We start from the raw sequence: 23851 nt of genomic DNA, 5'->3' as shown, positions 1-23851 counted from the left end.
AATCAAAAAGTTAAACAAACATCTTTAAGATATGTGTGAAATAAAGAAAACTGCTACAAACTGAGACAGGAATTTCTAGACCAGCGTTGTTAACATCTTGCAAAATGGTTTAAGTTGCTTCTATGAGAGAGGGAGTGGAATTCGTTGCCTGCCAATAAATAAACAGTCGAATAATGATACTTTTATTTTTTTATCTTTAATATTTAATAATGTTTTGACAGCACGAACACTGTTTTGTCCCACTAGCAGAGAATTCTGGGTAAATCGAGTCTATTCCATAAGAGTCGCTCTGCGCTTCCCAGTGGGTCGCGCTGCTCTGATGAAACTGGTCAGCGCAGCGCTATCCATCGGGTGGCGCAAGTAAACAACTCATCTCTGCGCTATCCAGACAGTCGCGCGGCTCTGTCCATTGGGCCGCGCGTATAATTGGTCCGCGCAGCGCGGATCAATCGAGTGGCGCAGTTTCGTCCTACTTTTGAGGAGATCGGCTTCCCATACAAGGGTTTTTCTTGGCCCGCCCACGATCAATTATTTCTATTGGATATCCAAATGCTGTCAAAGATTTGAATATTAATTTGATTCAAATTCTACAAGTACTTAGTAACGAATGTGATTTTCAAAGTAGCGAAGTACATTACTTACCTTAATTTGTACTTAAGTACAAGGGAAATTACAGACTTAAAAATGTACTCATAAAAGTACAAATACACGAAAAAACTACTTAATTACAGTAACGTGAGTAGTTGTAATTCGTTACTTCCACCTCTGACCACAATCCATGTGCTTTAGCGTTTTAGCCAGGAAATACGGCAGAAAGCATGTTACACAGATTCAGAACGAAAATATAATACATCACATTGACAGCTCTGTGATTAGTTAGTCTCGACGGAGTGCACTACAATTGTTAGAAGTTGCTGAATACATAAAAAAATGAGAGGAAAGAGCAGCTGACCAGTGAAACAACATCAATAAGCCATACAGAGCGAATTGCCAAAAGACAGATATTTCTTTCTGACATTAAAGGGCTAGATGCACTCAAAATAAATACTATTCTGTTATCATTTACTCAGCCTTATGTCAATCTGAACTTGATGAATTTTCTGTCTTTATGGAACACAAAAGAAAAATCTAGCAAAATGTCCAGATTGCTCTTTTATATCCAACAAATGCTGTTAACGTTTGCATGTATGTATTTAGCAGAAGTGACTTCAGTACAGTGCATTCAATCTACTTTATATTAAAGTGAAAGTTCACCCAAAATTTAAAATACTGCCATTACATTTACTTATTCTCTCAAGTTGTTACAAACCTGTATAAATTACTTTGTTCTGAAGAACACAAAGGAAGATATTTTGAGGGATGTTTGTAACCAAACCAATCAGAGGCCTGACTGGCTTCCATATAATTATGTTATCCTACTATGGAAGTCAATGGGGCCTTTGATCGGTTGCTCTGTGGCTCTTTCATTATTTACTCAAGTTGTTACAAACTTGTAAAAATGTCTTTGTTTTGCTAAACACAAAGGAAATGATTTGTAATCAAACAGAAAGCAAGAGCACCACTGACTTCCATAGTAGGACAACAAAATAGTAAGGAAGTCAGTGGTGCTCGAAAACCATTTGGTAACAAACATTGCTCACAATATCTTCTTTTGTGTTTAGCAGAACAAATACATTTACACAGGTTTGTAACAACTTAAAGGTATATAATGTAAAAATGTACTTTTTTGGTGAACTATCCCTTTAACACTCCACATTAAAACTGGTCATGAGATGCACAAGCAAAACAACACACAAATCATCACAAACACACTTTTTCTTTTGAGCACTTCAAAACAAATACAGAATGCATTTCCATTACCCTTAAAATTGCGCAAATTGAAAAAACGCACAATAAAAACACACGTCTGTTTTTGGGTGTGTGCTTTTATATGCAAAAGAGCTGATCTCTGCACTAAATGGCAGTATCGTGGTTGGATAGTACAGATTAAGGGGCGTTATTATCCCCTTCTGACATCACAAGGGGAGCCAAATTTCAATAACCTATTTTTTCACATGCTTGCAGAGAATGGTTTATCAAACTAAGTTACTGGGTTGATCTTTTTTACATTTTCTAGGTTGATCGAAGCACTGGGGACCCAATTATAACACTTAAACATGGAAAAAGTCAGATTTTTGTGATATGTCCCCTTAAAAGATGTGAAATTGCATACTGTAACTACCAGAAACACCTCAAATGTGACTGCTCCCACGTATAAGGTAGGTTCTTTGCCCTTAATGCTTGGATAACACACCTGCGCTCTTTTGATTACAAATCAGAGCGTTTGAGAAAGGCAGGGATATCTGGAGCAACAAAAATGTAAGGTATATGGAAAATATTGAGTTTTTAAACCATAAACCACGCGAACACATTGTATTATACCAAATACACAAAATAACGTTGTTTTTAGCCACAAAATAGGTGCTGTTTAAATACTCTCCATATTTTACATCACTATGAAAAGCTAAATGAGCAAATACAATCACTTAAACATACTCTTACCCTAGTCTCTCCTCCTCCTTTTTACGGAGTTTCATGTCTCTCTGAACGACTCTGAGCACATGCTCCGCTTCATCATTGCTCAGGCCTGACAGATCCAGCTTACGCCCCATTGCTGTGTCTGAGTCAAGGGTCAAAGGTCAAAATGCTGAAGGTCACCAAACGCTGTTCTTGAGAAGTTTCTGTGGGAGGTTTGGAGGTCACTGAGGAATACAAAAGAAACAGTCATTATGAATAACTGTAATACTTCAAAGAACAGATTAAAAATGATTAGTTAAGACTTCCTTTCACAATACATACGTTGCAATAGTGAGTTCACACATGCATGTATATAATACCTTCTTAAAGGCGGGGTACATGATCTCTGAAAGCCAATGTTGATATTTGAAATCACCTAAACAAATATATTCTGGACCTTCTTTTTATAAACCCACCCCACACATACACAACCCAGGCAATGATGTTGGTTAGTAGACACGCCCCTTACTGCTGATTGGCTACAAGTGTGTTTTGGTACTCGACCCGACTCCCTTTTCCAAAGTGTTTTTCAAATCATGCACCCCACCTTTAAGGACAGGCAAATGTTTATTTAAGTACAAATCAAAATAGCATGATCCTTCCCAGCTCTATATTTTCACACACAAACTAATACTGTAAGGAAAATGCTAACCATGCTATTATGAAAACAACAGAATAATCTCATGTTTCTGTAGTTAACAACTTAGTTATAGCTCACCCTCATGTTTTTACAATACCTGTATTAATTTATTTGTTTTGCTGAACACAAAGGAAAATATTTTAAGCAATGTAACTAAACTGTTTTTGACTTCCATATTAGTACTTTTTAGTACTATGAAAGTCAATGGTGCTTCTGTTTCTGCTTGATTAAGAATATCTTCCTTTGTGTTCGGCAGAAGAAAGAAATTTATGCAGGTTTTTAACAACATGAGTTTTTAACATGACTTTTCTCAGCCCTCATACAGCCAGACACACACATTTTACAAAGGAGTGGTTTACAAAGCCGCATACACACGTCAGTGAGATTAGACACCTTGAAAAGATTTGTGGCCTTGTCTTTTCACAGACATACAGTAGTTTTATTTTTATCACAAGGCCCAGGGCTATGCAACCGAAAGACAGAGTATAAGGACATCAAAATTTACAGTAAGCCCTACCTACAGTAAAATACAGTATTGTACATGCACAAACCTAAAGCCATAAAAAATAAAATAAACAATTCTTAAAATGACAAGGTTATCTTTAAACAAGCAAACAAAGGCCATCCGAGATAAGCCTGGTACAGGGCACATGGGATTAAGATTGCATTAAACATTCAGCACGGCTACAGCCACCAGAGAGAAGTCAACCTTTGGTGCAAAGTCTCTCTCTCTCTCTCTCTCTCTCTCTCTCTCTCTCTCTCTCTCTCTCTCTCTCTCTCTCTCTCTCTCTCTCTCTCTCTCTCTCTCTCAAAGTTTCATAAATGACCAAAAGGAGGGAAACAGAGTTCGGAGAAACACAACGACAGATATAAAGTGGGTGACAGAAATAGTAACTAAAACAAACCACAAGCGGCAGACTATATCAGCCAGGATTTTTATAGGACGGCCAAACATAGTGTGGAATGTTTATTTTGCTTGCTGAACTGTTATGAAACTGGGGTACTAATGGGAAACTGTGTGTGTGTGTGTGTGTGCGTGCGTGTGTGTGTGTGTGTGTGTGCGTGCGTGTGTGTATCTAATACATCAGGATGCAGGAGAAACTGTGGAAGGAGGTGGGCCAATTACAGGACGAGACAGAGATGGTATTACAGAAGACAAGAGGGTGAGAGATGTTGAGAGAGAGAGAGAGAAAGAGAGAAAGAGAGAGAGCGCATGACGTTAAATGCAGCCGCTGGGTGATGACTCAGTCAGCTGTGCCCTTTAAGCTCTACCAATCACATTACACTCCACCTGTTTACAATCCTCTCTCTATCTATATCTCTCATACACACACAAATACACACACACATTAACTATCTATACCAACTAACTGTTTTATTGTTCTCAGCATTTCAGCCATTATTATAAGTAGTTTTAAACGCCCAGAGCACACATCATTACATTTAAAGATTTTCACAGATGCACCTGTTTTTGCTTTTGACAGATGTGTCTGATATAGTGAGAGCGAAATACGCACATATCCAAAGATAGAAACGGTGGTAGATGTTTTCTTGCATAACCACACCTTTAAGTACACAGCAAACAGTGTGGTCCACATTTCATGCACTTTATGTAGACAGGAATAAACCATAATATGTTCATTTAAGTGCAATTTATGGGCAAGATTATCTGATATAGTTATCTGATACACAAAAACAGACTTTGTTGAACTAACAATGCCATTATAACCATATTTCAACAATTTACACAGTAATGCTGGGCGGTATATCGAGTTTTGATAATATATCTGTATATTTTTTTTCCCAGTTGGATATGGGATGAGACGATACCGTCAGGTGTAAACAAAGGTGATTGTGACATCTAATACGAGGGTTTGACTGTAAACATTTATTGCACAAAATAATCAGATATTTGCCATGTATTTATGAAAAAAAATGTATGCATGTTAATATCACCCAGCCATACTTCACTGCACGCTATGCTATATGTCACTTTACTATGACAAGACCATGGTACTTTTTGATGATCAGTGTACAGAGCATTGAAGGTGGAAAAAGACAGAATTTGAGATGATGTGCATTAGGAATAATTGACGAAGGGCCGTTGAATTATTACACCGTGGGTGTTTATTATTTTCACATAATTCAAAGGACAGGAGTCAATTATACTGCTTATACCACGGTTATAACAGATATTGCTCTGGTAGTTATTTTAAGACATTTTTTAGAAAGGTCACATGTGCGTATCTCCAAAAAATAATGCATACCTGTGAAACATTTCTTAACCAAACGGAATAATGCATGCAACAGCCCTGTGTTATAAAGTAATGTAGCACATGGCATGTGAATGATGGGTTATACAGTATGTGGGTCATGATGTTCATGATTTGTCTGTCATGTTCATGATTCCTCCTAAAATCAGTCACTACACATCCATAACTTCATTACATAATCTTATTTTTTCATATTCGCCATCTGTTCACATCACATTCCAACTGATATTTAGTGGGTCACTATGTGGTTGCTATATAGGGCATTACTAAGTAACAGCTAAAGTGGCTGCAAACTACAGGTATAGGTACCACCTGGCAAAAGATGCGGATAATGTGTAGGCGGCCTGTTGATAATGCAGAAATAAGCAATGATAGTGTGATCAGGACTCGATGCGAAGGGGAGGCTGCCTGTATATTTACCTCATAAGTAAGGTAAGGAACATTAAATATTGATTTGAAATATGTTATTAGCTCATTTTTAATGAATGCAGACCTTCCCATACTGCAAAATACGAAATATATTTATTAAAAAATATACATATATTGAAATATATTTTGCAATATTTTTACAAAAATATATTTTTCACCAGTATATTTATTGTATATTTTAAAATATATTTAGCCCTTTATATATTTTTTAAATCCACGGAAATATTCACGTTGTATTTGAAGAAAAACTTTATGTTACAAACCTGTAAACATAATAGTTTTAAAAAGGTTTAAATTAAATATATTTTCAACTTTAAAAATATACTTTATAAAATTACAGAATTTTTTTTTTTTTTTTTTTTGCTGTATGGTTTCCGCTAGGGCTGGGTATTGGCAAGAGCCTCATGATATGATAAATATCACAATACATGAGTTATGATACAATGTATCATGATACGTACAATACAATACGTTGCATGTTGCAATACATTGCAATACTTTTTTTAATCAAAAATGTAAAAAAAATAGAGCAGAATTTTTTTTAAGCCAAAGTGCTTCCACACGTCAGCTTTGAAAGCTGCAGGTGTTTTTAAATTTTCTGCCATTTTCTCACTCCCGCTAACTTTAGAGACATTGGCCGAATGACCATATATGACAGACAACTAGACAGCGACAACTACAGAAGCGGTGGAGGAGGTTGTTTGACGCACACAGAGGGATTTGATTGGTTTTTAAAAAATACCGATAGTAGAGATTGAAATATTGATACAGTATTGTGGAAAATGTTATCATGATAGTTAGCTGTATCGATATTCTAGTTTCCGTGAGGAAAACCTGTTTATTTTTTAAAATGAGACAAGACGTTCACATGTCCCGAACACACTATTTGGTTTAATCATTTGTAAATATAATGTCCTATAAGTTATTAAAATCCATTTTTGTATTTAATTTTTGTGTAATATTAAAGTGCACCTGTTACAATAATTTGCAGCAGGTAACTGTGTGTGTTATTAGTTTTGAACGGTTACGTGGGATAAACAAACCTGCAAATGTAGCCACTGGCCAATCAAAATCAAGCATTCCAACAAGTCGTGTAATAAGTCCAAATTTTGATGATATTATGGTCTCTAGATTTACATTTACTGGGATCAAACCTGCTGCTAACACAATGCTCTGTTAATTGAGCTACTGAAAGAGGCTACGGTCCGTTTCTTTAATGTAAATCTATTGGGTTTTAAAAAGTAATACTTAAAAGCAGTAACAGCACACTTCTCTTTAACAGGCCACAAAGATTAAGGAAGCATTTACAGTACTTAAATCAGTATGGGATGAGTTACACACCCAATACTTAAAGCTAAACAGTCTGGAAAAACTCCAGAGCAAACCCCGCAGTTCAATGTTTAGCCTACTGTAAATCAGGGTAACTGCAATCAGAGTAAATTATAATAACATGAAGGGCTTTACTTGCAAGCATGTTGATCTAAATTACCATACAGCTACAAACAAAAATAGACAGTTTTGCTCACCTACACCAATTTAAATGCAAACAGGTATAAATTACCCCAGCAATGCCGGATAAGGAATATTCGGTGTGGAGTAATTGCTTTTCTTTCTGTGTCATTTGGGTCATTTGTCTGTGCTGAATAATGGGACTGGAGAGGGGAAGAAAACTCGTTCTCTTTTAGACTCAAACGTAACTACCTCAATCCGTCAGACTGGCCTCCAGCTCAACATGCAGCGCTGTTTCATTCAAGTATCATTATTCAAAGCTGCTCATAATATCCCGAAGGCAATTTTCCACTACACTAAAGAGTTGTATTGGAGAAATCCGGCTGCCACTTCATACAGAAGCCACAATACTACGCCACTAGTGTCACCAAATGGAATAGTCAAAATAATAGGTTTACCAACTGCTTATCCGGTCTACCATTGGTTGGTCAAACAACTTATGCACCCCAAAGCCCTTCTGTAAACACTTTAGATGTTTGCAATTTCCCAGTAAACCCAGCATTGCCACCATAGCATCTATAATGTGAAAAGCATCACATTGTAATTATTCTGCATAAACATCCTCAAAGCAGATTCACATACATTGTAAATCGTAAACTTGGTAAATACACCCCTGAGCACCCTTCTAAAACCTAAAATAACAAGTGGGACACCCTAAAGTCTCATGAACTTCACAGGAATGAGTGCGCAGCGGCCACTCCAAGACCACAAATGAGCCATTTGGGGCAGAACCTAAAAATTACATCGTCCACATCAATTGAATAAATGTCTGTGTGCCATATGCGTGCTATCTACCCAAACCACACTAAAAGCCGCACAACGTTAGATTTTCAACATTGCTGTGAAATATACAATATAGCATAACACATCAATCAAACATGTGGGAACAATGTGCAGTCAACACCGGTACTTATAATTCCCTGAAGGAATTCATTTTGTGCGTGATTGACAGCTTGAGTTATTGCAAGGCTACTTGCGAAATAAATACATTCAATTTTTATTGTTATATAATAAGAAAGCTGCACAGATCCAATGCAGGAATACTGTTGCATTGCCTTAGTGGTGCAAAAGGTTATGAGTTTGAACCCCAGGGAACGCACAAATTGATGAAATGAAAATGCACAAAAACACCAGCTATGAAAACCATCAAATAATGCAATGCAACAATAAAGTAAGTCTCAAACTCTCACCCCCTAAACTCCCCCTGCTCTCATACCGGCCCAAATCCCACAAACACCACTAATAAGGCAAAAAGCTCTTGTGACCCTGCTTAAATGTGTTGCATACACCAAAACAATGCAGCCAAACAGTCACTCGGTCATTATACATTTTTATGAGGATAAATGAATCAGTCCAGCTGTGCGTGCAGGTTGGCTCAATGCATGATTCATTGCTTTAAGCGAGCCCTAATGCAACCATCAGCATTTAGAAATGCAGCATTTGTGAGGGAAATAAACTCACAGATGTTACATTCATCAAATGCATCCTATACAAACACAGGTGCATCAGCTTGGCTTCAAACTGGAAGTGCAAAATAGAGCATGGTGCAAAAGCATGAATGAACGCAGCAACAGTCTGATCAGGAGAAATGTGTCACACTTTGCGTGCATAATACGTAGAAATAAGTGGATTTCATGCACCTGACACACGCATCCAGCACGCGCCATCTGGACAATTGTAATCACAAACTTTTGCACCTTCACAAATGATTTCAGTAGCTCGCGCAATAAGATTCACAAACATCTGAAAGAAAATAAAAATAAAACTTACGCGAGATCAACATCCGCCGGTTGTCCGCAGGCTACGAGCATCTACGCGCGCCTCTATCACGGTCACTGGGAACGAGAGCGCGCGCGTGTTGGCTCGGTAAACTTCCATTGATCGCAGATTCTGATTTTCCCATGCAAGCAAACGCGCATAGTCACGCGCTTTGACTTACAGGGCGCCGACTGGTGCGAACTGATTTATGGGATTTGCGTCTGTTTACAACAGTGCTTTTAAGTTTCGTTCTTGAGGATAAATGAATGAATCCCCTCTCCTTGTATCTCTCTCCTCCATACACACGATGACATGCAGCGGCTAACTGCATCCTCTCTCTAGCACCTGAGCATCCCACTGATCGGCCAATCGCAACGCAGGGTTCAGCCCTTTATTGAACACATTCACTCATGCTCATAACAAGGGCTTCTCGCTTCGCTCCATCCTCATTGATAGCAAATGAACAACGAGGTAAACTAACTGGTAATATGTAGTGCATATTAAAGAGCTTATTAGCACGAAAGTTACACAAATCATTCATGTGGATTGGCTGCGATAAATGTGCTTTTAGGAATATTCTGAATAGTGAGTAAGGGTGGGGTACGTGGCATTTTAATACAGACAGACAGACCCACAAATATATACAGACAGGTACAGGCAGACTGACAAATAAACACAGAAAGATGCAGGCAGGCAGATAGATACAAGGCAGACTGACAGACAGACAAATAAATAAATACAGACACGGATACAGGCAGACTTACTGACAGACAGACAGACAGACAGACAGACAGACAAAAAATAAATACAGACACACAAATACAGGCAGACAGACAGACTGACTGACTGACTGACTGACTGACAAATAAATACAGACGAACAGATAAAGGCAGACAGACAGACAGATACAGGCATACCGACAGATAAATACAGACAGACAGACAGATACAGGCAGACAGACAAACAGATACAGGCAGACTGACAGACAGACAGACAGACAGACAGACAAATAAATACAGACAGACACAGACAGACAGACAGATACAGGTGGACTGACAGACAGATAGAGGCAGATCAACAAATAAATACAGACAGACAGATACAGGCAGGCAGACAGACAGACATGTAAAGGCAGGTAGACAGACAGACAGACAGATACAGGCAGACCGACAAATAACTACAGACAGACAGACAGACCCAGACATATAAAAGCAGACTGACAAATAAATACAGACAAACAGATACACGCAGACCAACAAATAAATACAGACAGACACCCGCAGACAGACAAATACAGACAGACACAGGCAGACAGACAAATAAATATGGACAGACCGATACAGGCAGACATACAGATACAGGCAGACAGACAGACAGATAGAGACAGACTGATAGACAGATACAGACAGACTGATAAATAAATACAGGCAGACTGACTGACAGACCGACAAATAAATACAGACAGACAGATACAGGCAGACCGACAAATAAATACAGACAGACAAATAAATATAAACAGACAGGTACAGGCAGACAGACAGACAGACACAGGCAGAACGACAAAAAAATATGGACAGACAGATACAGGCAGACAGACAGACAGATACAGGCAGACTGACTGACAGACAGACAAACTGACGAATAAATATAGACAGACAGATAAAGGTGGACAGACTGACAGACAGACCGACAAACAAAATACAGACAGACAGACAGACAGACAGACAGACAGACAGATACAGGCAGACTGACTGATAGACAGACAAATTTACAAATAAATATAGACAGACAGATACAGGTGGACTGACTGACAGACAGACAGACAGACAGACAAATAAATACAGACAGACAGATACAGGCAGACCGACAAATAAATACAAACAGACAGATACAGGCAGACCGACAAATAAATATGGACAGACAGACAGACAGGTAAAGGCAGGTAGACAGGCAGACCGATACAGGTAGACCGACAAATAAATACAGACAGACAGATACAGGCAGACAGACAAATAAATATGGACAGACAGACAGACAGACAGACAGACAGACCAATACAGGCAGACTAACAAATTAATATGGACAGACAGACAGACAGACCAATACAGGCAGACCCACAAATAAATACAGACAGACAGATACAGGCAGACACAAAGACTGGTAAAGGCAGGTAGACAGACAGACTGGTACAGGCAGACCGACAAATAAATATGGACAGACAGATACAGACAGGCAGGCAGACAGGCAGGCAGACAGACAGACCGATACAGGCAGACCGAGAAATAAATATGGACAGACAGATCCAGACAGACAGGCAGACAGACAGACAGACAGACCGATACAGGCAGACCGACAAATAAATACAGACAGACAGATACAGGCAGACAGACAAATAAATATGGACAGACAGATACAGACAGGCAGACAGACAGACAGACCGATACAGGTAGACCGACAAATAAATACAGACAGACAGATACAGGCAGACAGACAAATAAATATGGACAGACAGACAGACAGGCAGGCAGACTGATACAGGTAGACCGACAAATAAATACAGACAGACAGGTACAGGCAGACATACAGACAGACCAATACAGGCAGACCAACAAATAAATATGGACAGACAGACAGACACACCAATACAGGCAGACCCACAAATAAATACAGACAGACAGACTGGTACAGGCAGACTGACAGACTGTTTGAAGGAAAAATAGAGTTATTGACTGTACAGTATATGGATGTATGCAGCATCTAAAGCTAGCAATGCTTATCGCCTGCGATATGTAAATAAAGAGTGTCTACAGGTCGTTTGATGTGGCAACAATGCATTGTTATAAAAGTTGTCTTTGGGCCTCTACTGTTGTTCTGTGTCTCTCATTAAATTACTAATTGACAACACACACAGTCTCCACAGTCCACTTATAGTGCTGCATCTATGCAACCTGAAAACACAATCCCCACACTGAAGGTTTGGGCAGCAGCCAGAAATGGAAAGGCAAGACAGCTCTCAGCTCCTTATCACCGCGGTACAGTAGTGGAAAGTGCTGAGAGCAGCGGGATTCTGAGGTCTAACTAAAGTGCTTCACAGCAGATCTGATATAAAAGAACAAAAGTCAATTAGGATAAGAACCATTCACTATCCAAATATCTTACAAATAACATTCGAGCTGAGCTACAATGTTCAAATGTTACTCAGTTTCAACCCCACACATCTTCCATGTAGCGGATGGTTTCCTTAATTACAATCATTTAAAAAATAAATATCGTATGTGTTATGGTAACATACATACAGTATGCTGGATATTGTCATACTAGTTATGTTTTAAAAGAAAATATTGTGCAGTATGTATAATGTCTACAGAATGCATTTTAATATGGATGAAAAGCCGGTATGACTTAAAACATTTCCAAAGATGTGGATTATTCAACCAGAAAACACGGTGTGAAAGAAAAGCCACATCCCACGATGTAATTTGCTAAACTTGACCTTTAATTTCTCTTGTAACGAATGAAACTGATCTTTCCTGACCTTTTATCTGCTTAGATTCCCAACAGTTAACACATCTGTGTACAAACTTGGGTTCAATAACTTTCTGCAATAACAGGATGCATGACACCTGGGACACCCACTACTATGTAATATAGTGAAGTCAAGTCACAGTTTAGCAGTTTACAGGATTACTGTGTAAATCATAGTTGTCCATATAAAGCAGACTTCTGCAGTAAGCATTAAATATAAAGGTTTATTATTTCCTTAAGGAATAGCTAAATTGACTGTGTTCATGAAGGTAAATTTAATGAAGGCAACTTTGACCTTTCTGCTTGATGACTTTGAAAGAGGGGGGGGGCTGTTTTGACTGCATGTCAATGGGCATTTTAATAACTTACATCCCAGTCAATGAGTTTCTCTAATGGTAATGTGCATGTGAAGGGGTTGAAAGGTGTTCAAGTGGGAAGTGCTTAGCAATTAAGTCTTACTGGCTTAGTGATGTCTTTATGAAATTAAGCAGGTTAATTTCAGCATATTAAATTGGAAACAAAAACAGACCAAGAATTAGGCTCAAGTAAGCAGTCTTCTTTTATTTAAACTCTATTCCATTCTCATTTAGGCTTAACTGACAATGATATAATTACATGTGTATCATTTTATATAGATGTAATATTTAACAAAGATTAATTTCTTCCCATTATCTATTTTATCCAGTCTGTGAAACCCAGCTAAAGTCTACTTTTTGAGATGTATGATAAAATCATCCCACTGTACATAAAGAACATTCAGTGAAAATATAACCTTGATATCTTTAATATTGACTGAGCATGGTTGTAATTTTAGTTGTACCTTAAAGGAAAACACCACAGTTTTTCATTTTTTTACTATGTTCTTACCTCAACTTAGACAAATTAATACATACCTTTCTTTTTCAATGCGTGCACTTAATCTTTGTATAGCGCATCATGAATGTGTTAGCATTTAGCCTAGCCCCATTTATTCCTTAGGATCCAAACGGGATGAATTTAGAAGACACCAAACAATTCCATGTTTTCTCTATTTAAAGACATGAGTAGTATTTTACTAGTACACTAGTATTTTGTGGCACAAAATAAAACGTGGCAATTTTTAAGCGGTTAAAAAATATATTTTATGCCGGAAGAGCACTTCGTTTGCAGCACTTCGACCTCAGGTGCAGTAATATTAACGGAAGTTTGAGCGAGAGGGGGAGGAGTCAGGAGTGATGATGTTACTGAGCCGAGGTCGAAGTGTTGCGAAGTGCTCTTCCGCCATACAATATAGTTCTCATTTTTTTATCCGCTTCAAAAATCACCACGTTTTATTTTGTGCCACCATACCTACTCATGTAACTACTCATGTAACAGTCTTTAAATAGGGAAAATATGAAAGTGTTACATGGCTTCTAAATTAATCTCTGTTTGGATCCTAAGGAATGAATGGGCCTAGTTTAAATGCTAACACATTCCCGACGCGCTGTACAAAGATAAAGTGCACGCATGGAAAAAAGATGGGTATGTATTAATTCATCTAAGTTAAGGTAAGAACATAGTAAAATATTGAAAAACGGTGGTGTTTTCCTTTAAACAGCCAATCGCAATGGGGAATTGTGATATACAACCAACTAATGTAAACAGCAACATGCATGGCTACATACTGAGGTAACATAATGAGAGTAAAAAGAGACAAGGATTTGGTCCAGTGCTCATACAGAGAGGGCAGGTTTAGAGCAATTCAGAATGATGAGAACTAATTGCATTGTCTCATTTTCATTAAGCTTATTAACTTCTGGGTTAATGATGACATACTGTAACTGTTCAAGCCAGTGTCATGCTCAGCCTGAGCTACATCATAAAGTGATCCTGTTCTTGTGTGTCTGGATCCTTTCAATCACAGTTACGGTCTCAGGATTTTGTGTTTTCCTTAAACGTTGCTAAAATAATGTTATTTTGTGTATTTGCTGTAATGCAATGTGTTCACATTGTTTACGGTTCAAAATACACATTATTTTCCACATACCATACATTATTGTTGCGCCTTTATGCCCTTCCTCTCTGAAACGTGTCGGTTTCTACAAAGCTCATCAATTAGGAAAGCACGTGTGCTTCGAATGGCCAATTATCCAGTGCATTGTGACTGGCCGAGAATCTCAAGTGTGTGACGGAAATGTGACGCTACTTACCATATTTGGAAGATCAGCTCCCAATAGGAGATAATATCGTCGTTACTACCTTATTAATACAAGCCGAATCTGATCCAGAAAATGCAGAAGACCAAGCTGATTGATCAACTTTACCAGCGTGGCTTGAGCAGAACGTAACAGATTGGTATGGTAAGGTTACTAAAACCTACCCAGTCTCACGTAGATGCGTATAAATAGCACAAAGTGTAAAAATCGTGCAAAACATACGCCAAATTCCACTTTGGCGTGCATATGATACGCCAGTCCTTCCTATTCACTTAAAGGTGCAGTGTGTAATTTTTAAAGGATCTATTGACAGAAATGCAAAATAATATACAAAACTATATTATCAGGTGTGTATATAGACCTTTCATAATGAACCGTTATGTGTTTATTAACTTAGAACGAGACCTTTTTATCTACATACACTGAGGGTCCCCTTACATGGAAGTCATCATTTTGTGCCACCATTTTTCTACAGAAGCACTTAACATACAATTTTTTACTAAGTTGTATCTGACGATGAAATGTTTGTCTGGTGGCGGCTACCATAGCTTTTTTATGTGTTTCAAAACCGAGGGGTGAGCAGTGGATTAAGCCGTTGGTTGCAATATGCAACCTCACCACTAGATGCCGCTAAAATTTACACACTGCACCTTTAAGCAAATCTGAAATCTAACCCTAAACCCAAGCGAAAATGGTTTAAAAAACAGAAAAAAATTACTGAGAAACCAATAAATAAAACAACAAAAAAGATGCGCCGTTTAAAGGTTCAGTGTGTAAATTTTAGCTTTTGAAACACATAAAAAAGCTATGGTAGCCACCACCGGACAAACATGTCATCGTCAGATACAACTTAGTAAAAAAATGTGTATGTTAAGGGCTTCTGTAGAAAAATGGCGGCACAAAATGGCGACTTCCATGTAAGGGGACCCTCAGTGTATGTAGATAAAAAGGTCTCGTTCTAAGTTAATAAACACATAACGGTTCATTATGAAAGGTCTATATACACACCTGATAATATAGTTTTGTATATTATTTTGCATTTCTGTCAAGAGATCCTTTTAAAAATTACACACTGCACCTTTAGGGAGGTTATTTAATAATGTTTTGTCAATATTTAAGCCATAGTCGCTTGGAGTTGGAGTTAGAATTGGGGTTTGGGTTATGATGTCATTTTTATATAACAAAAAGTTGTTCTAACCCTAAACCCAAGTGAAAATGGTAAAAAAAAGTGCAAAAAATTTGAGAAAACAATAAATAAAATGACAAAAAAAGATGCACCGTTTAAGTGAATGTGAAGGACTGGCGTATCATATGCACGCCAAAATGAAATTTGGCGTATGTATTGCACGATTTTTACACTTCGTACTCCGTGAGACTGGGTTGACTAAAACATAAAACCATGTCTGCATTTGTGATCGTAGAAACAACAAATGCTACTTTACACTGCTTAAAACTTACAATTAGTGATGCACCGATGTATCGGCCACCGATATTTATCGGCCGATTTTTGATGAATTTGAAACCATCGGCATATCGGCAATAGCACGAGAAAGACCGATACCGATTGTTTATTAATTAACTGCTTAAAGAAATCCATTATATGTAAAAAAAAAAAAATGAGTTAATGTTGTTAATAAAATAAATGCTGAATAGCAAAAACCACCTTTTAAGGTTGTCATGCTGTCTTATTATATTAGTTTTAGCTTAATTTGTGCCTCTCTTATTATGTTGGTCAGTTAAATGTTAATTAGATCCAATCCATGTTAAGTAAAAATAATTTGATGCAGAAATAAACTAGCTTATAGACCAGCTTTATAGTATTGTATACAATCCCTAATTAAAATGTTTAAATCATGGTTTGAATAGTCACTAGTAAAATCTTTAAATATAAAACATAAGGCTGTGAGTCAGAATTATAATAATGTGCATCAAGTCAACTCATCGTGGAAGTTAACTGTTGCTTACAATCCTTGTACTCCAAAAATAGAGATTTCAGTCGGAGACGATACCTTGCATCATCGTAAACTTTGGGATTTATAACTTTGCAGATGTGCTAACACACACTTACACACCAAAAGAAATGTAAAATCATGAAAAGGAGAATAGGGGCTCTTTAAGGGTACAGTGCGTTTCATCCTCTTTGTGATTGCTGCTCTTTTGTGCAAACAAATGTATTAACCTTAGATTTGACTGGATTTCTATGTTCTCATTTATCCATTATAGTGATTACGAAGCAATTACGAAGGGAACGTCCTGTAATATGATCAAATACGAAATGACAGAGAATTACGTATTTACGAGTGTTCTTGCTAAACCAAGCTTGACTATTGGTCGGGATTTCAGTGCGTATGATAAGTTGAGGTCTGAATGAAAGCTCAAATTGGAGAAGTTTGGTGTTATTTTTAGAAAACAATCAGATTTTTTTACTGTTAGACAGTTAAACAAGTAAACAAATACATGTCAGATATTTACACTGAAAGCGATTTTAAGTCACATTGAGAACACCATAAAGTCTTGGGTTTGGAGACTTGAACCCAACCAAACAACCCTGGTTACACTTTAAAAACATGATGTATTTATGTATTAAAAACATGATGTGACCCTCTGCAACCGACATCATCCACATTAAATTAATATTATGGTGATGACTTTGTGTGAAACAAAATGTAAACATTTAGCTTTATTTAACTGTATTTTAAGGAAACATCAAGGAAGTATGTCAAACATTTCCTGACTGACATTTCTTAAAGCCTTGAAAGGCTTTTTTATTCTTATCACATGATTTCAACTACAGAAAAGTGTTAAAAGGTCAAAGGTCATTTTGTGCATGTGTTATTGTTGTATTTGGGATTATGAAGATTACGAATGTGTGTATGTGTGTGTCTGGCTTGAAATGGATAATCTGCAGTGCAGGAATGTTGAAAGCTCTTTTCTGTCCATTAGCCTTTCACTGAATACTCCCTGTGAATCATTTCTCCTGTAAATTTCATGCTTTAAACTAAAGCAAATGGGCCACAAATCTTCACCATACCTCAAAAACAGGGCAGCTTTTGATTTATGAAGTAATGTCTTAGGTACATTAGGCCCTTTAGGGCTAAAATTATCTTGCTTTGAGTTGTTATCTGTCTGAGGAGTGTCTTTTTCAGGAACCGTTTTAAAGCTATATGTAGTAAGGCTCATGCTTTGATGGGTATGGAAAATTTAGCTGCCTATCTTTCGCCATTAGACTCATTAAATCAGCATTTAATTGCCATAAATCTCAAAATGCCATAACTTAACCATTATATGACCTAAGCATCTCCCTGCATTTGCAGATTTATTTATATTACACCAGTGGCTATTTTTTAAAGCTCATGACAAAAAAAATATGTTTTTTTATTACTTCAAAAACGTTGCATTTGCAGCAGTGGCGTAGCGTCTGGGCATGCAGGGTGCAAATGGGCCCGGGCCAAGGCCCTGGGGCCGCCCCAGCTTTTAATAATAAAATTATTTTTCAATTACATTTTTATTTGTGGCCGCAATAAATATATTTTTGTATGCATATCATGTGTAGTGATTTCTTATTTCTCCATAATGTCTAATTTCTCTGTCATTTCTTGTTTGCGTTTATTTATTTTTTTGCACTCTGCGGCTGCCGTAGACTACTATGCCATGATTTTTTTTACATGACGCATCGCCACGCCAAAAAAAAAAGAAAACACAGTGTGAGAGGTTACTATAGCGGCTTTCTACATGAACATTAAGGATGGACAAATATAAACATAAAAGTGGGCCTTAAAGAGAAAAGAGAAGGCGGAGAAGCTAGTTACGAGTCAAAAACTACCCAAAACATTTAGTTTTTCTTTATTTAAATCTACCCTTTAAAGTAAAAAAAGAAGGAAAAATATTTGACTACCTTATTAAAAGTATATGTTGTTAACAGACCTGCGCGCCATAGTTAACAGTGCCAACGGGCAAGGTTGAGGGGGGGCTTTAGCTTAAGGGGGCCCTTAATTTTTTTTGCATATGGGCCCGGGACTGACTTGCTACGCCACTGATTTACAGCTTACAAATGTCTTTTAGAATTGTGTGCATGTAGAAGTATGGGCATCCTCCAGGTCATTCTTCTGGAGCTCCGAGAGCCATTTTGAGGTTTAGAAAGCTTTCAATGTGTTGTACTGTATATGTTGAAGATGGTTTTATCTTGTAGGACAAGTTTCTAGATCATTACCATTGTTGGTTCTTAAACAACATTTCTATCAGATTATTAGATTAAGTTTAGGTGTAAGTCTTCGAGTCCCAGCTGGGCCAGGTCTGTGTGGAGTTTGTATGTTCTCCCTGTGTCAGCATGGTTCCCCACAGTCTAAAGATTAGGTGAGATTAGGTGAACTGGAGATGCTATATAATTGTAGAGGTAAGTAATGGTGAGCTTAGAAAGGAATACATCTTACCTGGCACATGGACTACAGGTGAACTAGACCCCCTTGATTATATGCTTCTATTCAAAGAACACTGCCTCCGTGTGGATGCCACTGAAACAGCAGCTGTTAGGGCAAAACTATGAAATATGTAAATAATGTTTTTTATGTGTAGTTTTTTTTTTAATGGGGAAGCTATTTTCGAAACACTTCACACAAAACCTTTGACATGTTTTTAATGTGTTAATGTCATGGTCAGTGGTTGTCTTTATGTGTAAAAGCACATTGAACATGGTTCAGGGTGGCTTTAAACTGACCAGCAGCATATCTGAAATAACATTCATTAAGTCTCAGAAATAAGTTGGACTCTGAAGGTCAGAGAGGTACAGAGTTGATTCAATTTTGAGATACAATGAGATTTTTATAGACTGGAGAAAGTCATGATAAAACTATTGTAGATCAGTCAAAAAACCAGGAAGGCAGCACTTTTCTTTATCTTTATCAAACTTCAGTCAGGAAAATTTCCCCTGTGTGTCCTTGGATTTTCAATCATCTTTTTATTAATTTATTCCTGCTTAATGAGGTCCTACTGAGTAAAAAGCAAAAAAATATTTAATGTAAGAATATTGCACATCCTTTATTTCAACATTTGCTTATAGGCATGGTGCATGATTTTTGAAAATCAATTTGGAAAAGAGGGTTAGTCGTGTACAAAACACACTTGTAGCCAATCAGCAATAAGGGGCGTGTCTACAAACCAACGTCGATGTCTGGGTTGCGTATGTGTGGGGCAGGTCTATCAAAAGAAGGTCCGGATTTTATTGGAATAGAGGCGTGTTTGTTTAGGTGATTTTGAATATCAACACTGGCTTTCAGAGATCATGCAGCCTGCCAAACATCAAAAAAACTTTGACAAAAAAAAACGGGAAATGACATTGACCAGATTTTCACAACATGAGCACCAAACATAAACTCTCAGAAAAAAGGTACAAAATTGAAGCGGTAACTTTTCAAAAAGTACCTTAAAGGTACACATTGGTACCTAGAGGTACATATTGGTTTCTCAAAAGTACATCTGTACAAAAATGGTACATAATAGGACCATTATAAAAGGTACCGTCCCAGTGACAACATTTGTACCTTTATTTCTGAGAGTAAACACAAAAACCGAATTTGTACTGTTAAAAATTACGGCATTAAGTCTTTGGAAATCTGGTTGTGAAATGTTTTGTCAAACGAACATCATCAATGTGCAAACTAAACTTGAACACCTGGATAAATGATAGTTAATGGTAAAACAGTTTTGAAAAGTTGCTAGACACATTTGTTGCAGTTGCCATTTGATTTATTCATTCAAGTCTGATGGGCATCAGCATAATCCTCCTGATGCCCGAGTGTGGTCAAGTTGGTTTTAAAATAAGCTTTCATCTTATCTGTGGGTTTAGTCTTGTACAGAAGTAACCATGGGAACAGATCAAACATCGCAACCCCAAACCACTTAAACATCCTTAAAACCGATCTCTGGTTAAAACAGTGGAGTGGAGCCACTGAGACCTGCAATCTCTTGGGCAATTACTCTCTCTCTTTTTAACTCTCGCCCTCTCTCTCCCTCTTATTCATTCCTAGTGTTTTGCTTTCATCGTTTCCTCCTCCCCATCACCGCTCTCTCATTTCATTCTTATCTTCTTCTGGATGATCTCTCTTTCTCCGACCACATGTCTGACAACCCCTCCCTTTAAAGAGGAGAGGCTTCACTTGTGGTTCAAGATTCTCGTTTTTCCATTTTTTTCCACTTTACAGCTCTAATTCTCCCAATGCTATTTTTAACTGTAGCTGATTAAGGTTTACCGCAGGATCATTATTTCAGACAATGAAACCTGAAGTTGATATTTCCAAATTAAATGAGTCTAAGTAAAAAATGTAATACCCAGAGGCTGCTCAGGAGATTATAATGAGGTTCTCAGTTACATTTATTTTAAATATCAACCTTTTCTTTAATAACTGTATCTCCTACTCCTAACTGTGCGTTCACACCAGAAACGTAGACACGGCTTGAACATTTTGAGTTTACCCGCTTCATTCGTGCTTAAAAGCCGCGCATGAAATTCTAGTCATTCGAGACATTCACGTGGAAATTTGCGTCATGGGAGGGGCTTCTGTGACTCCGCTCGCTTCTTCTAATCACGTCACTACCAAAACAAGCTCCTGATTGGTTAACGAAGCACGAATATCCGCCAAAGTTCAGTTTTTTTCAACTCGCGCGTTTCCCGCGACAACGCTCAATTCGTGCCTTCCACGCTATTCCTGTCGCGCCTTCCGCTGCAGGATGCCTATTTGCGTCTTTGCATTGACTTAACATATAAATCACTCACGCTTGCCACCTCTTCCGCATCTGGTGTGAACGCAGCATACTGTCAAATTAGCATCTACTGCATCTAGTTTGTCGCTTAAACATTTTTACTGCATTTGCGTGCTAGAGCGAAAAAGACCGAGGCGAAATCCGCTTCTTGTGGGAGGGGCAAGGAGTGACTCCGGGCAGGCCTGCCACCACAGCAGCAAGCAGGCTCCTGATTGGTTAATGCGGCACGAATTGACGCCAAAATTAAAAAAAAATTGCGTCATCCGCATTGTGTCACGTGAACTCGACGGGCAAATGAGGCGAATTCGAGTCTACCAGCCGCGCTTAACGCCTCCTTTGCGCCGCAAGACCTCCAGACTAGATGTCCTCTAAGGTCCAAAAAAATTTACCCGACCCTAAATGACCCGATTCACTTTATACCCGAACCTGCAGTGCATAAATAAAAAAAAATTTAAAGAAAGACCCGACCCCAGACAAACCCGAGAAAATTTTACCTGACCCGTGTCCGAGGCACATGTGAAACCTTTAGACTCGAACCCGATTGGGTCTCAGGTCGGACCTCAGGTTTTTGGATCTAAGTGGACTCATGAAGACCTCTTCTCCAGACGCACGTAAACGCATCTTTACATTGAAATAATTTGCGCCAGATGCTCTATTCATGTTTGGTGTGAACGCAACATTAGACAAAAAGTAAAAGTAGTAGACACAAATGAGAAAACTGTTGACATGCAGTACTGTACAGCAAGACTAGACATAAAATAAATATGGAGAGCATAGCCAAGATGGTTTGGTCAAATTTGATGAGAATGTCTGGTTTGGACTTGGTTGCAAAATTTATCTTGGCAAATCTTAGTCCAAATTGGGACATTGTTGAAATTTCTTCTCAAATGCAATGTGGGTTTGATTTTCTATTGCTTTCTATTAGAAACAAATCAGAAAAAGACAGAAATAGTTTTCTAAATCGGTATTTTGCTGTTTTACAGAAAAATCATCTCAACATCCTTTAAAACTAAAATAATATTAAAACTATTAAGAAGTCTTCATTAATATTATTCATAATATTCAATTTATATTGCATTATATGTTTGATACCAGTAATAATACCAAATAAAACTCACCCTCCTTCAATGTCATATCCCAATCTAAACATACTGTATGAGGACCCCTTAAGACCCCTGGATTTATTACAAATGATCAAAAATATGATAGATATGAGTTCACTTCAAAGCCAACTCACATTCAAACAATAAACAGTCAGGCTATTAGTAAAAAGAACTGCTTTACCAGGCAGCACGAATGACAAAAGTGACAGCGTTTGCCAGCAGCCTGAAGTTATTGAAGGATTACCTGTCTGATTGCTGAGGCTTTTTGACAATATAACTAATCTCCTGGTATTACTCAATTCTGTTGTCTACAAGGCTTCAAGCAACCATCTGGCAGCAGTCAGTGATGCGTTTGCAAACCGAAAGAGACTCTGAAGGCAGTGATATGGGTTTATTGTGGGTGGGTGCAGTATGTTATGCATTGGGCTGAAATATGCAGGGTCTAATTGCTTACCGCAGTGGTTTCAGAGTTGTGTATCCAATTCGCTGGAGCTTAGGATGTCTTATTCAACTCAATCTGTTATTCAGATAGTGTGTGTTTGCTTAGGGCAGGGGAGGACAGAGACTGAGCAAACACATTAGCAAACACATTCTTAAAGAGACAGTTCACCCAAAACATTTAGTTCACTAATTACAGTATGAAAATTATTTCATCGACTCACCCTCATGTCATTACAACATCCTATGACTTCTTTCATTTTTCCAATAACTTCAGTTTGTGTTCTGTGGATGGAAGAAAGAGAATCATATGGGTTTGGAATGACAGAATTTTGATGAACAAATTTCCTTAAAATGTCAAATTTAGAGTGTGAGTGTAAGGAAGATAACATTTTAATTATATTTGGTAAATGTCCATTTTTTATTTAAAATGAATATGAGCCATAACTTAGCATCACAACTCTGCACTTATACAGGCACACATGCATGCACACACGCACACACAATATCATCTGGTCTTGAAAGCTCTTGATGAAAACTCACTTTCATTCTGCAAAAAACATGAGACTAAATCCTTCCTCCCACACGTCTACTGTGCTTCCAACGAAAAGAAATCGGGCTTTAGGTGATTTATGCTTGTATGAATTGAGTTGTGTTGTGTCCTGAATAAATGAAGTGTTTTATCAT

At 37.8% G+C, this 23851-nt stretch overlaps 1 protein-coding gene across 3 annotated transcripts in view; it reads right to left on the bottom strand.

Moving 5' to 3' along the window:
- myripb (myosin VIIA and Rab interacting protein b) overlaps positions 1–23427 on the bottom strand; it is a 150012-nt gene extending 126585 nt beyond the window's left edge. For 2 of the 3 annotated variants that reach the window (XM_065294858.1, XM_065294860.1), the window contains exons 1-2: positions 9178–9455; positions 2542–2741 (exon numbers count right to left, since the gene is read on the bottom strand). In XM_065294858.1, coding sequence (XP_065150930.1) covers positions 2542–2651 — 110 coding nt within the window. In that variant the 5' untranslated portion in view covers positions 2652–2741; positions 9178–9455. Of the gene's footprint in view, positions 1–2541; positions 2742–9177; positions 9456–23388 lie in introns of those variants that run through there. The other variant, XM_065294859.2, reaches the window with a different exon arrangement.
- Positions 23428–23851: the final 424 nt, after the last annotated feature.

The sequence above is a fragment of the Paramisgurnus dabryanus genome, chromosome 22, assembly GCF_030506205.2.
Source record: "Paramisgurnus dabryanus chromosome 22, PD_genome_1.1, whole genome shotgun sequence".
NCBI lineage: Eukaryota > Metazoa > Chordata > Actinopteri > Cypriniformes > Cobitidae > Paramisgurnus > Paramisgurnus dabryanus.
Note: the sequence above shows the minus strand (reverse complement) of the source record. Positions and strands in the feature narration are given on the sequence as shown.